The sequence below is a fragment of the Salvelinus sp. IW2-2015 genome, linkage group LG22, assembly GCF_002910315.2.
Source record: "Salvelinus sp. IW2-2015 linkage group LG22, ASM291031v2, whole genome shotgun sequence".
Classification (NCBI taxonomy): Eukaryota; Metazoa; Chordata; class Actinopteri; order Salmoniformes; family Salmonidae; genus Salvelinus; species Salvelinus sp. IW2-2015.
In genome coordinates this window covers 20766585-20781478 of record NC_036862.1, presented here as the reverse complement: position 1 = coordinate 20781478, position 14894 = coordinate 20766585, and the positions used below count along the sequence as shown (strand labels likewise).

The window sequence follows — 14894 nt, the reverse complement described above, 5'->3', positions numbered from 1 at the left end:
GAAATGGGTATGTTTCCTTGCTCTCAATGTCAATGGTTTTAGCTATTATTAAGGAAGTCGTTGACTTGTTAACAACATTTTTGGCCATATTAAATCGTGGGTGTTTTTATTTCTTGTCGGGGCAGAGTAGGTGGACACCCTATCAATTGTGACTGATTTATTGAGAATGAACTGGTTTAACTTAAAAATGCAGATGGCATAATGTGAGTTGTCTATAAGCCCACAACAGGTCGCCAACCCTCATGGCTGTCTCTACCTTTCTCTATTAGAATATTGAGAACATCAAGGTTCTTCTTCATGAGAGGGAGCTGTGGAAGAAGTTCCATGAGGCGGGAACAGAGATGATCATAACGAAAGCAGGCAGGTGAGTACCTACAGTTCATATATCACAGCAATACATGGGCTATACCATATTAGTAGACTAGCACTACACATTCTATACTATACTAAACTGTACTAGACTCATCTCAGATTCCCCCAAAATATGTGTTACTTCTGCAAATTGAGTAGCCGCTTTCATTAGTGTTAAAATGTAGTCATTATGGCACCTCCATTTTGAGTAGCTATGGCCATCTGTTGGAGCTAAGGCAACCAATTACACCATGCTACAGTTATGTCACGCTGGGTCTCAGGTAGAGAAAATGAAGAGACATCATTTCTGCCCCAGTGAACATCTAATTGAAAACACAAACCCACAGCTCTGCTCTGTGTTAGATTTAATGCTGCCCCATGGATTAGACAGTCTGGCCCTTAACCTGGACTTTAACCAGAAGATGACTAGATGCTTTCTAACCAACCTCCGCCCACCCCTCATTCCTCACAGGGGCTTTTTCCCAGTCCAAAATGTAAAAGGTCACCACAATTTTTCTTTAATGCCGCATCACTGTGAAAGATGGGCTTTACCTTGTCCAGCTGATAAAGTGCGCTGAGAATCCTTTAAAACCTTTGAAGGGCCCGGCCTCAGAGTGATGCTTAGCTACGCATCTCCACCAGCTGCACTCAGCTGAAAAACCTGACTGACTGAATAGGCTTATACAGTCAGTCAGCCTGAGAAGCCAGAGAAGAGCAGGGCGGCGTCCAAAATGGCACCCTGTTCCCTTTATAGTGCACTACTTTTGACCTGAGCCGATGGTGAGCATGAATAGGGTGCTATATGGGACGCATGCCAGGTTTATGTTGCTCGGTAATGGAGCAGGAGCAGCTACAGTACGTAATTCAACAATTCTAAGAATGAACTCTGTCTGAACTGATGTGAAGATAAAATGTTATTGAACAAAAAAATGGATTGTAAATGAAACCAGTTGTAGGCCACAACACTGTGGGCGAGAGTTGGCTTTGTCGAGAATGTTGTAGGTAGGATAACGAAAAACTGTAGGGGCCAAAATCGTAATCTGAATTTTTTGCAGGTATATTTCTATGTAAAAATGATGAGTAAACATAGCAAGGCTGCTTCACTGCTACACCAGCTCGAGCTAGACATTTTGCACTGCATGCTCTAACAGAAATATTGTTGTTCAATTTGCAACTGAGACTGCCAAAACAATTCAATGCCAATCTATTCCAACACCAACTTTTTCAGAGAAGAATRTGGAAGGAGCATCAAGCAGTAGTGCTAGGTGCTGCTAGATGCTAAAGGATCTGACGAGCTAGCAGGTTTTAATACCTCTCAGTACTTGAAGAATGTATGAATAAATTAATAAATGAATGAATGAAGGTTCTCAGGAACATTTTCTCTTGTAAGGGATGAAAGTGAGAGGTCAACATGCTATAGAGGTTGTGCAGTGTCCGGTCAGCACTCCTTGGAAGGGGCAGAGTGAGGGGGCAGGGCTAGGAAGAAGTTATGGCTGTGTCTTTAGACTAGACCGTGGCTTGGGAACATACTGCCAGTTCAGCCCTTCAGCCTCTTACAGTGCAGCTTGGCCCTTCAGCCTCTTACAGTGCAGCTTGGCCCTTCAGCCTCTTACAGTGCAGCTTGGCCCTTCAGCCTCTTACAGTGCAGCTTGGCCCTTCAGCCTCTTACAGTGCAGCTTGGCCCTTCAGCCTCTTACAGTGCAGTCAGTGAACTCCTTACTGAGGAACGTAGATGTAGTTTGTTATTGTGAGTGCAGCAATCCCAGTCTTAATCCTTGCTCTTCAACGTACCTAGGCAGTGCTCCAACTCTCCCCTCTCTCTCTTTCTATAGACACGGTGCTCATTCTCTCCTCTCTTTCTGTCTGTACACAGCCAGTCAGTGGGAGCGGTGGCAGAGGGGTGATAAGAGGACCACGGGGCCGGCTTTCAGCAGCGTCTAGTGGTGGCCTGGATCGCTCCATCATCCCCCTGCCGCTCCTTTTGATCTCCCTCAGTGTTGGATGTTCCCAGAGACTGGATGAGAGTCCCAAATGGCACCCTATTCCCTGTATAGTGCACTAGATTTGACCAGAGCTCTATGGGCCTTGGTCAAAAGTAGCACATTATAAATGGAATAGGGTTCTATTTGGGAACAGCCTGGATAGATCCCTTGACTGGAGGGCCTAGGAGGCAGGGAGGCTCATAGTGCTGGGCTGCTAGGAAAGAAACAGCTGGCACACACCACACAAACACACACCCACACACTGACACTGATATCATACACATTCTCCATCTCCATTTCTCATTCTCTCCAGTCCTCTACACACACAAACAGTCTCTCAGGCACGCATGTTCACAGAAAACACATGCCTTGGGAAAATGTGGCAATCAGCTTGTCCTGACTTGTTTGGCCTTGTTTTGACAGGCACTCGCTCTAACAAACGCGTCCCTTTCCATTGTTCATCATTGTCATATTCCGTTTTTGATGACACAAAGGCGTGCTTTAGAGTAAAGTCCTGCACCTCAAGGGGATGGGCAGTAAAGCTTAGATATTTCATCATGGCTGTTTGGCAGCTTTGCCATGGAAACCACAGTATCTGTCATCAGGCAGGACTGAGGTGGCTGAGCCATCGAGGTCCTCGATTAGCCATTAGCAATGCTAAGTGATTCAGTGTGGGCCCCCTCGCTGAGCTATGCTGRGGACCCCGTCGTGGAGATAAGTCTTTTGGTAATGGACTCAGATAGGGAGAGGGTAATTCTGGGGCCCAATCGAACACGGTTTCCACCGTAACTATACACCACTATTTCAACTCATGAGTCATGTCTTTGTCAGAAAATGGAATCATTCTTATGGATGTGCTGAAAAGCCATCAGCAATAATGTCAGGCTGGGTTACATAGAAATAGCCTTATATCCTTCTAGAGACCTCCTGATCTGTTGACACAGGCCTCAATATGTGCCTGGTTGGATGGTGTGAGTGGGGCTGGGATGAGCTGCAGGTCTGTTTTGGATGTTCCCCTCAGATTAAAATGTCTTTCTGTGAGCATGACACCAGGACTGATCTCCACACTGATTGGATTTGGAGCCTGAGAGAGAGACAGAGGGAGATGACCTGCCTTGAATGCCCTCTACCGTACAGGATGGGTTGAGTATTTGTGATCCATGAACAAGGCTTTAGCAAGGGGTCCTGTCAGGCCAGAAAGATCTGGGTCCTTTGAAGCATTGTGCGTTAGCAGCAGATAGAGGCTGGGTCCCAAATGTCACCCTGTTCCTTATATGGTGCACTACTTTTGATGCACCCAGAGCCTTTTGCTTGGTCTGCCTGGCGGCCCCAGCTATCTGCTCGGTCTTACACTCATCTGTTCAGAGAGCATGTCACCGTCAGCCTTTCACAAGTGTGTCTCACTCTCTTCTATTTAAACCTGTTGCCAGGAGAAGGGGAAGCAGCAGATCAACTGTACTGGAGTACAGACCCTTTGACCGACCYTACTCTCAGGGGGTGATGCGGTACGATGACAAGTCAGATGTAAAAACTGCTGTCTGATCCGAACCGCCATTAAAAAGCACTTAGGGGTTTATAAGGGGTGCTGCAGATCCCTTTGCAACTTTTTGCTTTGACGCAGATGTGATGAAAAAGAGAGCCGTTTCTCAGGGAAGAGGTCACGGAAGGCAGCGCCATTCATGTGTTTTATGGCCTTGTCTGCTATATTAGCATATTCTGTCTATCATTCCTAAGTCTCCCTCTCTCTCTGAGACGGATGAGAGCAGAGAGCTACACTCACAGCGTTCCTACACTTGTCTTTTTATGGCGCTGCTGCCGCTGCACTCTCAAAAACCATCATGTGAGTTCTAAGAACATCCCACTGGGAACACCATGTCATTTTAACCCGGAAATTTGATTGAAATGTTGATCAATGAGATTTCAACCTTTATCCCCCCACTCAAAAAGACAGCCAGAAGTCTGTTGAATAACTGATGTGTTATCACTATGCTTTCAACCATCTAAAAGCACAACCAAATTCCAGTTGTCATCGAAATGTGTTATCACTGCGCTTTCAAACATTTTAAAGCACAGTAAAGTTCAAATGGGAAAACAATATCGGATATGTTGTATTCATACACCAACTTACACCAATGTGTTATCACTGTGCTTCATCTAATAGCACAACCAAATTACATGGATTGTAGTTGAGATTACATCAAAAGTACATAGTGTAGGGGATCAATGCTGTTTGAGATTCTGCACAGATTATTATAGCAATTGTGAAGATCTCGACCGACCTGCGATCTTTGCGTGCTGTCTTGAACATGCACGCTTCTATGATGATACAAGAAGACATTTATAATTACAGTAGGCTAACCTCAACATGTGGCCGTAGATGTGTTAGTCATTTTAAGTTTGAATAAATAACGGGTTCAGAATATTAGGAAAGAAAGAAAAGCCATCTAAATATATGCACATTTTTCTGTGTCAGCACCAATTGGTAGATTTAAAAATACTCTGATCTCGTAGATTATTTTGGGTTTGGAAAGTATGTAGGAATCATAAAAAACAGGTTAGGAGAGCCTTTATGCATGAAAGATAGAAAACTGTAGTTTGATTCATTCTGAAAATTGCCTCATTCAGTTCTTTAACCCATGGTAATGTTGGAAGATTAGTGTACGTAGAATTATAACAGGGAGAATAGTGTACAAGAGTAGGCTATACCCTCGTCTATTGCCTGCACTAACCATGGAACTGTGTGATGACACAGCCAAGTATTGCTCTATGCATCGGGTTCAAACTGTTACGGCTTGGTCTGCACTCAGCTCCATAACGATTTAATAAAAAATATTATCAACTGTTACTAATGATCCTCAGTAACAACCACATGGCGGTGACGACGTTTACAGAAGAAGCAAAGGAAGGTAAATGAAAAAATGGAATTAAATGGAATGATAATGTAGGATATACCAACTGAAGGGAACTAACAGTAAATTGGCAGTTAAATATTTGTTGTTATTAGGCCTACTGATGGTCGATACTGATAGTGGCTAATATTTAACATGATAGACAGAGAAAGTTGAGGTAGTCTATAATTAAGARATTCAAGAGTGGCTATCCCTGCAAGTTAAAAGGCCGTACAATTAAAATTCTGCATAATGGCACAYCGTTTCATAAACGTTACTGTGGGAACATTATGTTGATATGCCTCAGTTTGCTGCCATAAGACTGGTTTCACATTTTTCTCCAGAGATTATAAGGTAAAATATATCTAAAACATTATATTATTATTATATTTGTCAATTCCCTTATCCAAACAGATTAATAATTTACCTAGCTCTTATCAATAGCTCTTGTCAAGTTGTAAATTACAGTCCATGGAGAATGGTGTTATTTATATAGGGAAAAAATTATGTTGATGCTTTTTTTCTCTTGGAACCAGGATGTTCACCAGACTTTTTTTAATGGTTTCCTTGCGCGTAAAGGTGGTGGAGTTATGAGGGAATTAAGTCAAGGTCAGAATACAGCGTATCTGTAGACACACCTCAGCCACACTTTCATTTACTCGATCTCCACCCAAAAGGAATAGCAGGTGAAAAGCTTGCTATTCTCATGCTTAAGTTCAAGGTCAGTATGCACGTCATTGGAATCGGCTCCATATTGAATTGTGTTTGGTTGTCAATGCAACCAAATATCAACATTTGAAGGATATGTATCTTTTGTGCCACTGACTTTAATTCCAGTTTGTCTACAAATTAATAATTGATGTAGAATTCACGTCTCCATCTCAACCAAGAATCAAAGTTAAAGAATAGGACTAAATCATATCAAACTTTATGTAAAGTGCATTTAAAGTCTGATTTAGTCCTAGTCTTTCATTTAGATTTTTGGTTGAGATGGAGACGTGAATCCAACATATCAATGATTCATTTGTAGACAAACTGGAATTAAAGCCAGACTAAGTCAGTGGCACAGATGGAACTATCCAAGCAAAAGTATGTGGACACCTGCTCGTCGAACATTTCATTCCAAAATCATGGGCATTAATATGGAATTGGTCCCCCTTTGCTGCTAAAAAAGCCTCCACTATTCTGGGAAGGCTTTCCACTAGATTTTGGAACATTGCTGCGGGGACTTGATTCCACTCAGCCACAAGAGCATTGGTGAGGTCAGGCACTGATGTTGGTTGATTAGGCCTGGCTCACAGTCGGTGTTCTAACTCATCCCAAAGGTGTTCAATGGTGTTAATGTCAGGGCTCGGTGCAGGCCAGTCAAGTCCTTCCACACCGATCTCGACAAACCATTTCTGTATGGACCTCGGTTTGTGCACGGGGGCATTGTCATGCTGAAAGAGGAAAGGGCCTTCCCAAAACTGTTGCCGTAAAGTTGGAAGCACATAATCGTCTACAATGTAACTGTATGCTGTAGCGTTAAGATTTCCCTTCACTGGATCTAGCCCGAACCATGAAAAACAGCCCCAGACCATTATTCCTCCTCCACCAAACTTTACAGTTGRCACTATGCATTCAGGCAGGTAGCGTTCTCCTGCCATCAGCTTGGCCTAAAATAGTGTATTAGAGATCATACAAAATATTTTGCTGTGACTCTCATGTGGATGATGTTAAAAATATTTGTTGGTCTGATGTGATTAATAAGGAGCATCCAGATGCTGCACTTGATGAATTTATAAAATTGCATCTTCCAATTATTTATAAACATTGACCTGTCAAGAAACTGACTGTTAGAACTGTTAAGGCTCCATGGATTGATGAGGAATTGAAAAACTGTATGGTTGAAAGAGATGGGGCAAAAGGAGTGGCTAAAACGTCTGGCTGCACATCTGACTGGCTGACTTACTGCAAATTGAGAAATGATGTGACTAAACTTAACAAAAGAAGAAGAAACTGTATTATGAAGCCAAGATCAATGATATAAAGAATGATGGAAAAAACACTTTGGAGTACTTTAAATTAAGTTATGGGGAGAATTCAACTTCATCTTTCATCGAAGCAGATGGCTTATTCATCACAAAACCATTTGATGTTACCAATTATTTTATGATTACTTCATTGGCAACGTGGGAAAACTTAAGCAGGAAATTCCAACAATGAACAGTGTGCCATCATATTCATGCATAAAAAAAATAATCATAATAAATAATGAAAGAAAAGCATTGCAAGTTAGAATTTTGTAAAGTTAATGTGGGATAGGTGTACAAACCTCCTGGCGTTGACAACTTAGATGGAAAGCTACTGAAGATGGTAGTTGACTCTATGGCCACTCCTATCTGTCATATCTTTATTCTGAGCCCAGAGGAAAGGCTTTGTCCTCAGGCCTGGAGGGAAGCCAAAGTAATTCCCATACCCAAGAGTGGTAAAGCGGCCTTTACTGGTTCTAACAGCAGACCTATAAGCTTGCTGCCAGCTCTTAGCAAACTGTTGGAAAAAATAGTGTTTGACCAAATACAATGCTATTTCTCTGTAAACAAATGAACAACAGACTTTCAGCATGCTTATAGAGAAGGGCACTCAACATGTACTGCACTGACACAAATGACTGATGATTGGTTGAAAGAAATTGATAATACAAAGATTGTGGGAGCTGTACTATTAGATTTCAGTGCAGCCTTTAATATTATTGACCATAACCTTTTGTTGAAAAAACTTATGTTATGGCTTTTCAACCTCTGACATATCGTGGATTCATAGCTATCTATCTAATAGAACTCAAAGAGTTTTCTTTAATGGAAGCTTCTCTCATGTCAAACATGTAATGTGTGGTGTACCACAGGGCAGCTCTCTAGGCCCTCTACTCTTTTCTATTTTTACCAATGACCTACCACTGGCATTAAAAAAAKCATGTGTGTCCATGTATGCTGATGATTCAACGATATATGCATCAGCAACCACAGCTAATGAAMTCAATGAAACCCTTAACAAAGAGTTGCAGTCTGTTTTGGAATGGGTGGCGAGTAATAAACTGGTCCTGAACATCTCTAAAATTAAGAGCATTTTATTTGGTACAAATAATTCCCTAAATTCTAGACCTCAGCTGAATCTGGTTATGAATGGTGTGGCTGTTGAACAAGTTGAGGAGACTAAATTACTTGGCGTTACCTTAGATTGTAAACTGTCATGGTCAAAACATATAGATTCAATGGTTGTAAAGATGGGGAGAGGTCTGTCCGTAATAAAGAGAAGCTCTGCTTTTTAGACACCACACTCCAAAAAGCTCTGGTTTAGTCTAATCTTGATTATTGTCCAGTGTGGTCCAGTGCTGCAAGTAAAGACCTAGTTAAGTTGCAGCTGGCCCAGAACAGAACGGCTTTTTAACGGAACAGAACGGCTTTTAAAAATACATTTATTTATTTATTTTTACCCCCCAATTTCATGGTATCCAATTGGTAGTAGTTACAGTCTTGTCTCATCACTGCAACTCCCGTACAGACTCAGGAGAGGCGAATGCCAAGAGCCATGCATCCTCCGAAACACAACCCAACCTAGCCGCACTGCACAACACAGAAGGCAGCTGCACCAATGTGTCAGAGGAAACARTGTACACCTGGTCAGCGCGCACTGCACCAGGCCCGCAACAGGAGTCACTAATGCGCAATGAGACAAGGATATCCCTGCCGGCCAAACCCTCCCTAACCCAGACGACACTTGGCCAATTGTGCATCGCCCCATGGGCCTCCCGGTTGCAGCCAGCTGCGACAGAGCCTGGGCTCAAACCCAGAATCTCTGGTGGCACAGCTAGCACTGCGATGCAGTGCCTTAGACCACTGCGCCACCCGGGAGGCTCTATGACTTGCTCTTAATTGTAATCAGAGTGTTGATATAAATACTATGCATGCTAGTCTCTCTTGGCTAAGATTTGAGGAGAGACTGACTGCATCACTTCTTTTTTTAATAAGAAACAGTAGTGTTGAAAATCCCAAATTGTTTGCATAGTCAATTTACACACAGCTCTGACACACACACACTTACCCCACTAGACATGCCAACAGGGGTCTTTTCACAGTCCCCAAATCCAGAACAAATTCAAGAAAGTGTACAGTATTATATAAAGCCATTATTGCATGTAACTAAATTCCATCTCATATTGCTCAAATGAACAGCAAACCTGGTTTAAAAAAAACAGATAAAGCAACACCTCACGGCACAACGCCACTCCCCTATTTGACCTAGATAGTTTGTGTGTATGTATCGATATGTAGGCTACGTGTGCCTTTAAAAAATGTTTATGTTGTTCTGTCCTTGAGCTGATCTTGTCTATTAATGTTCTATATTTTGTCATTTTTCTGTGGACCCCAGGAAGAGTAGCTTTAAAATAAAACGAATATTCAAAACTCCTTGCACTACAACAGCTAATGGGGATCCTAATAAAATACCAAAATAAGATTAGTCTGTTGGAGTGCCAGCTGGTGAATCGTGATTCATCATTCCAGAGAACACTTTTCAACTGCTCCAGAGTCCAATGGCATCAAGCTTTGGTCTTAGGTGTGTGTGCGGCTGCTCGGCCATGGAAACCCATTTCATGAAGCTTCTGAAGAACAGTTCTTGTGCTGAAGTTGCTTCCAGCGGCAGTTTGGAACTCGGTATTGCAACCGTGTTGCAACCGAGGACAGACGATTTTTACGCACTAAGCGATTCAGCACTCGGAGGTCTTGTTTTGTGAGCTTGTGTGGCCTACCACTTTGTGGCTGAGCCGTTGTTGCTCCTAGACATTTCCACATCACAATAACAGCACTTAAAGTTGACCGGGGCAGCTCTAACAAGGCAGAAATTTGACGGTGCCACATTGAAAGTCACTGAGCTCTTCAAGAAGTCCATTCTACTGCCAATGTTTGTCTATGGAGATTGCATGGTTGTGTGCTCGATTTTATACACCTGTCAGCAACAGGTGTGGCTGAAATAGCCAAATCCATTAATTTGAAGGCGTGTCCACATATTTTTGTATATATAGTGCACATCTTCTTTAAATGTGGATATTTGGTTGCATTGACTACCAAAGACAATTCAATATACATTTTTTCTACAAATGAATCATTTATATTTTGGATTCACTTCTCCATCTCTACCAGAAATCTCAGTTAAAAAATCTAGTCTAATCAAACTTAAATGCACTATAAATAAAGTACGTTTTGATTTAGTCCGATTCTTTAACTTTTATTTTTGGTTGAGGTGGAGACGTGAATCCAACGTGTACTTTCCACGTAGATTCCACGTCACAATACATTGACAAATTACATGGAAATAACGTTGATTCAACCAGTTTGTGCCCAGTGGGATTGTACTTTACATATGTCCCTCAACTCTGAGATCCCCTGTGACCTCTCTAGCTCGTCCCAATCAGTCTTTAAGCCTGGCTTGATACGCTTTCTGTACGCTAATCGTCCGCTCACCTGCCGGGGAGAACACTTTCCGTGCTGATGCTACACTCAGGGCTGGCTAAAACCCTTCTGCAAAGCCGGAGAAGAGCCTCTTATGCATGCTTACCGTGTGCCCTCAGCCCCACGGAGAGACACCTTGGGGCTGAAGCAGATTTTCATTAGCTCATCTGAAGAGTTAAATCTTTTCCAGTGTAWGGTAGCTAGGTGAGGGAAGGTACTTAGGTGCTCAAAAAGCTTGGGTGACATCATTGCSTAAAGCGCCTTATCAACWCGCCTTATCCCGTTCAACATCCCTCAAAGCTCTAAGGTGTGAGGGCAGCACGATGACAAAAGGCATTATATAAACCTCTGTATTTACGGGTCTTACGATACTGAAGGTGCTTAGAAGCTAATGYCAGTCTTTCCAAATTGGATCAGGATGAGGTGACTTCGTCACCAATAACGAAACACCTGCTGACCCAATTCGTGTTTGAGTGAGTTGGGGAGCGAGCTTTATGTCTAGTGGGTATAATGGTGGGTGAAATCATCGTCATTAGGGAATGTCTAATTTAATGTAAGACCCTTCTCGTGTCCTTCACAGGAGGATGTTCCCCAGCTACAAGGTGAAAGTGACGGGTATGAACCCCAAAACCAAGTACATCCTCCTCACAGACATCGTCCCTGCCGACGACCATCGCTACAAGTTCTGCGACAACAAGTGGTGAGTTAAGTTAGAGACACCTTTTAAAGAATGTGATTCTTTCTTTAACCTGGAAGACCGTTGATAAGGAATCTCCTTTACATGGGAAACCTGGTCACCAACACAGCAGCTATTTGTTATGTATTTATTTAAACCTTTATTTAACTAGGCAAGTCAGTTAAGAACAAATTCTTATTTACAATGACAGCCTACCTCGGCCAAATCCAAACCCGGACGACGCTGGACCAATTGTGCATCGCCCTATGGGACTCCCAATCATGACCGGTTGTGATACAGCCTGGAATCAAACCAGGGTCTGTAGTGACGCCTCTAGCACTGAGATGCGATGCAGTGCCTTAGACCGCTGCACCACTCGGGAGCCCCTATACAGTCAATACAAAAATCTACATATTAATAACAGACAATACAGCAATACATACAACACAACAGTATACAAAATATACAAAGACAATTATAAAATCCTGCCAAAATCCTTGTCAGGGTGGTTCTTCCAGTTTGCAGTATTGCTCAAGTTCTTCTCTAAGCTCAGGGTTTAAGATAGTAACATCCTTAATGGTTGTTATGAGACATCTACCCATTCTATCCTGTCTCAGATGCTGCATGGCTTTAGAAAGGGGGGGGGGGGGGTCAAGAAATGGGGTGGTGAGGGAGGTGGGGGGAGGGAGCGGTGAGCTTAAGGAAGGTGAAAATAGCTCTCATCTTCTCAGATCCACAGCTTCAGCCCCACCGCTCTGTAGAGGCCTTCCTCTCACCTTAGGAAAACAACCCCCAGTGCTGTAGAGTAGACAATAACGGTGGGTGCAAATGAGAGAGACATTTAACACTCTCAGACAGTTTTATATGCTTGAGGTGATGCTGCCTCCCACATTCAGTATACACACAGACAAGCAGTACACACGCACACACACATCCCTGGTGGAGGGCACTGTTCCCGGCAGGCTCTGGAACAAACACTTTACATGCTGTGAKATCATTATGCAAACCAAAWAAATGGAAGGGTAKAAATTAACATGTTTTCTGCATTATATTCTTTATTTATACCCCCCCCTAACAAATGTCATGTTGGATAATGTAACGTTGTTACATGTGTAACCATACAGCACCAAAAAGGATGGTAACCATAGCGGATCCCTTTTTGGTGCTGTATAGAACCCTTTTTTGAAGGTTCTATAAAGAACTATGCTCATATGTTTCTAAATGGAAKCTTTATGGTGCGTTAAATAACCCTTTCCTATAAAGAACTATAAAAAAAGGTTCTCTATAGGACCAAAAAGGGTTCCGCTATGGTTACAACCCTTTTTGGTGCTTTATACAGTACAACACTTTGTAATATAGAACCTTTATGGAGAATGGTTCTATAAAAAAAACTTTTTCAAACTCAAAAGTTCTACAAATAACCTTTTTGAAGAACCATACAGGGTTCTTTTTTTCTGGTTAGCCATATTATATTGTTAAAATTCCATAGGTTATATTATTTTATAAACTGTGTGGTTCGAGCCCTGAATGCTGATTGGCTGACAGCCGTGCTATATCAGACCGTATACGACGGGTATGACAAAACATGTATTTTTACTGCTCTAATTACGTTGGTAACTCGTTTATAATAGCAATATGGCACCTCGGGGTGCGTTGTGCCTAAGAACAGCCTTTAGCCATGGTATATTGGCTATATACCACACCCCCTCGGGCCTTATGGCTTAAGTGTTCGTTGACAAGTTGAATCAAGTGTGCTAGCTCTGAAACAGCTGGGGGTCCTTAAGGAGAGAATTGAGAACCACTGACTTACACAACAGTTCTCAATTGACACAAGGCCATATGTGAGTCTTTCACAAAACACTGTCACTGGCCATAGTCATTTTTAACATGGCATAACAAAAAATAMTAGATAAACTGGAATGACACTCACTCACTGTTGTACAAAAAGAGTGGTGCACAAACCACCCCCCAAAATATTATAATGAGTTTAATAATTTTAATTATCACTGAAATTGGAAATAACCCTTTTTTGACTCCGCAAACTGCAAAGAACTATTGAAGGGCTCAAAGGGTTCTTTGGGTCAGTATGGTTCCACATAGAACCATCACCCTTCACAAATAACCCTTGAGGAACCCTCATTTTTTGTGTGTATTGGTTAACAACATTTGCTTTGTGTTCAAGACCAACATGTGTGATGTTCATCTCCCACTCATCTGTTCATTCATTCATCTCTATCATTGATGGAATGGAGAGATGGAGCGTGAGTCCAGGCACTTGCTGCCTCCAGTCATGGATGTCTGAATTTAGTCTGTTGTGGTTGAATAATGAGGAAAACCAACTGGTTTCTGTCAATTTAATCATTGCACCCTAATCCCCTCTTCCCACAAAAACGGGATCGTTTACGTCTAAAAATACATTCTTCCAACCATTTTCAAACATCCTGGCTGCAGAGAAAAATCACCACTTCTCAGAACGAGAGAGAGAGGACGCAAATACAGTATGATGATCATCAAAATCTCTAGTACTGTAATATTTTAAGTGACAAGGCTGTCCACAGGCAACTTTGTTGTTATTGAGGTCATGTTACAATAGTATGCCATGCCATGCATGCTCCTTTGTTCTTTCAGAGCACACCAAGACCAGAACCTCATGTCTCAGTCYCTGCGCAAACTTAACTGTAGCTACGGATTGTCATTAGCACACAGTTCATTACCGCAGGGCACTGGCAAGCCGCCTGTCAAAACCTATGGGATAAAAACAGCTTGGCTGTACCCACTGGCCTTCCAGTGACCCTTTACTTTGGGTGATGCTTAGAGAGGAAACAACTTATGTTAGAATTGACCAGAAAGAATTGACTTTTCAAAACAGGTTTGGAGAATTAACGTAGCAGGTTAGGAGAATTAGGTTAAGGTTAGGAAAATGGTTAGGTTTAGCTAAAATGCAAAAAAATGCAACTTTTGACATCAATTTGATATAAACTGTATCCCTCTAGCCATGACCGGTGATGCCACCACAGCATGCTTCTGCCACTGCCCACCGGAGCAGCATCAACCGTTGACACTGCTGGCCGTGCAAATGACAAAACAACCGTCTCCAGGGTAGGGTTTACTGAAACCAGAACCCGACGTCACGCCAAGAAAAGAAAAGTCTGCGTCCTAAATGGCACCCTAATCCCAGGGCCCGTAGTCAAAAGTAGTGCACAATGTAGGGTACCATTTGAGACCCAAACAAAGCCCCCATAAAATGCACAACTGTGCTTTGTTTTCTCTAGCAGAAACCCAGCCATTTCTTGTTTTACAGCCATTTGTTCCCGATCTTTGTGGGATGGGCTGGGAGGGCCTGGAATCCCAGCGTTTGCCAGCGTGGGGTTCTGGAGTCTCTCAGCGACACCTTGGAGGAGCGTAATTAGCAGTGATGTTACGGTTGAAGCAGCCTCCAGTCTGGGGGAATGGTTCCTCTAGCCCATAGTGTGAGGGCTGAAACCGCTGCCATTACTGACTGTAGCTACAT

The 14894-nt window shown here is 42.5% G+C and overlaps 1 protein-coding gene across 2 annotated transcripts in view; it reads left to right on the top strand.

Moving 5' to 3' along the window:
* The window catches only part of LOC111949934 (T-box transcription factor TBX4-like), a 29651-nt gene that overhangs the window by 7568 nt on the left and 7189 nt on the right, over positions 1-14894 (top strand). For both annotated transcript variants that reach the window (XM_023967287.2, XM_023967286.2), the window contains exons 3-4: positions 270-364; positions 11288-11407. In XM_023967287.2, the coding sequence (XP_023823055.1) occupies positions 270-364; positions 11288-11407 (215 nt within the window). The remainder of the gene's footprint in view (positions 1-269; positions 365-11287; positions 11408-14894) is intronic.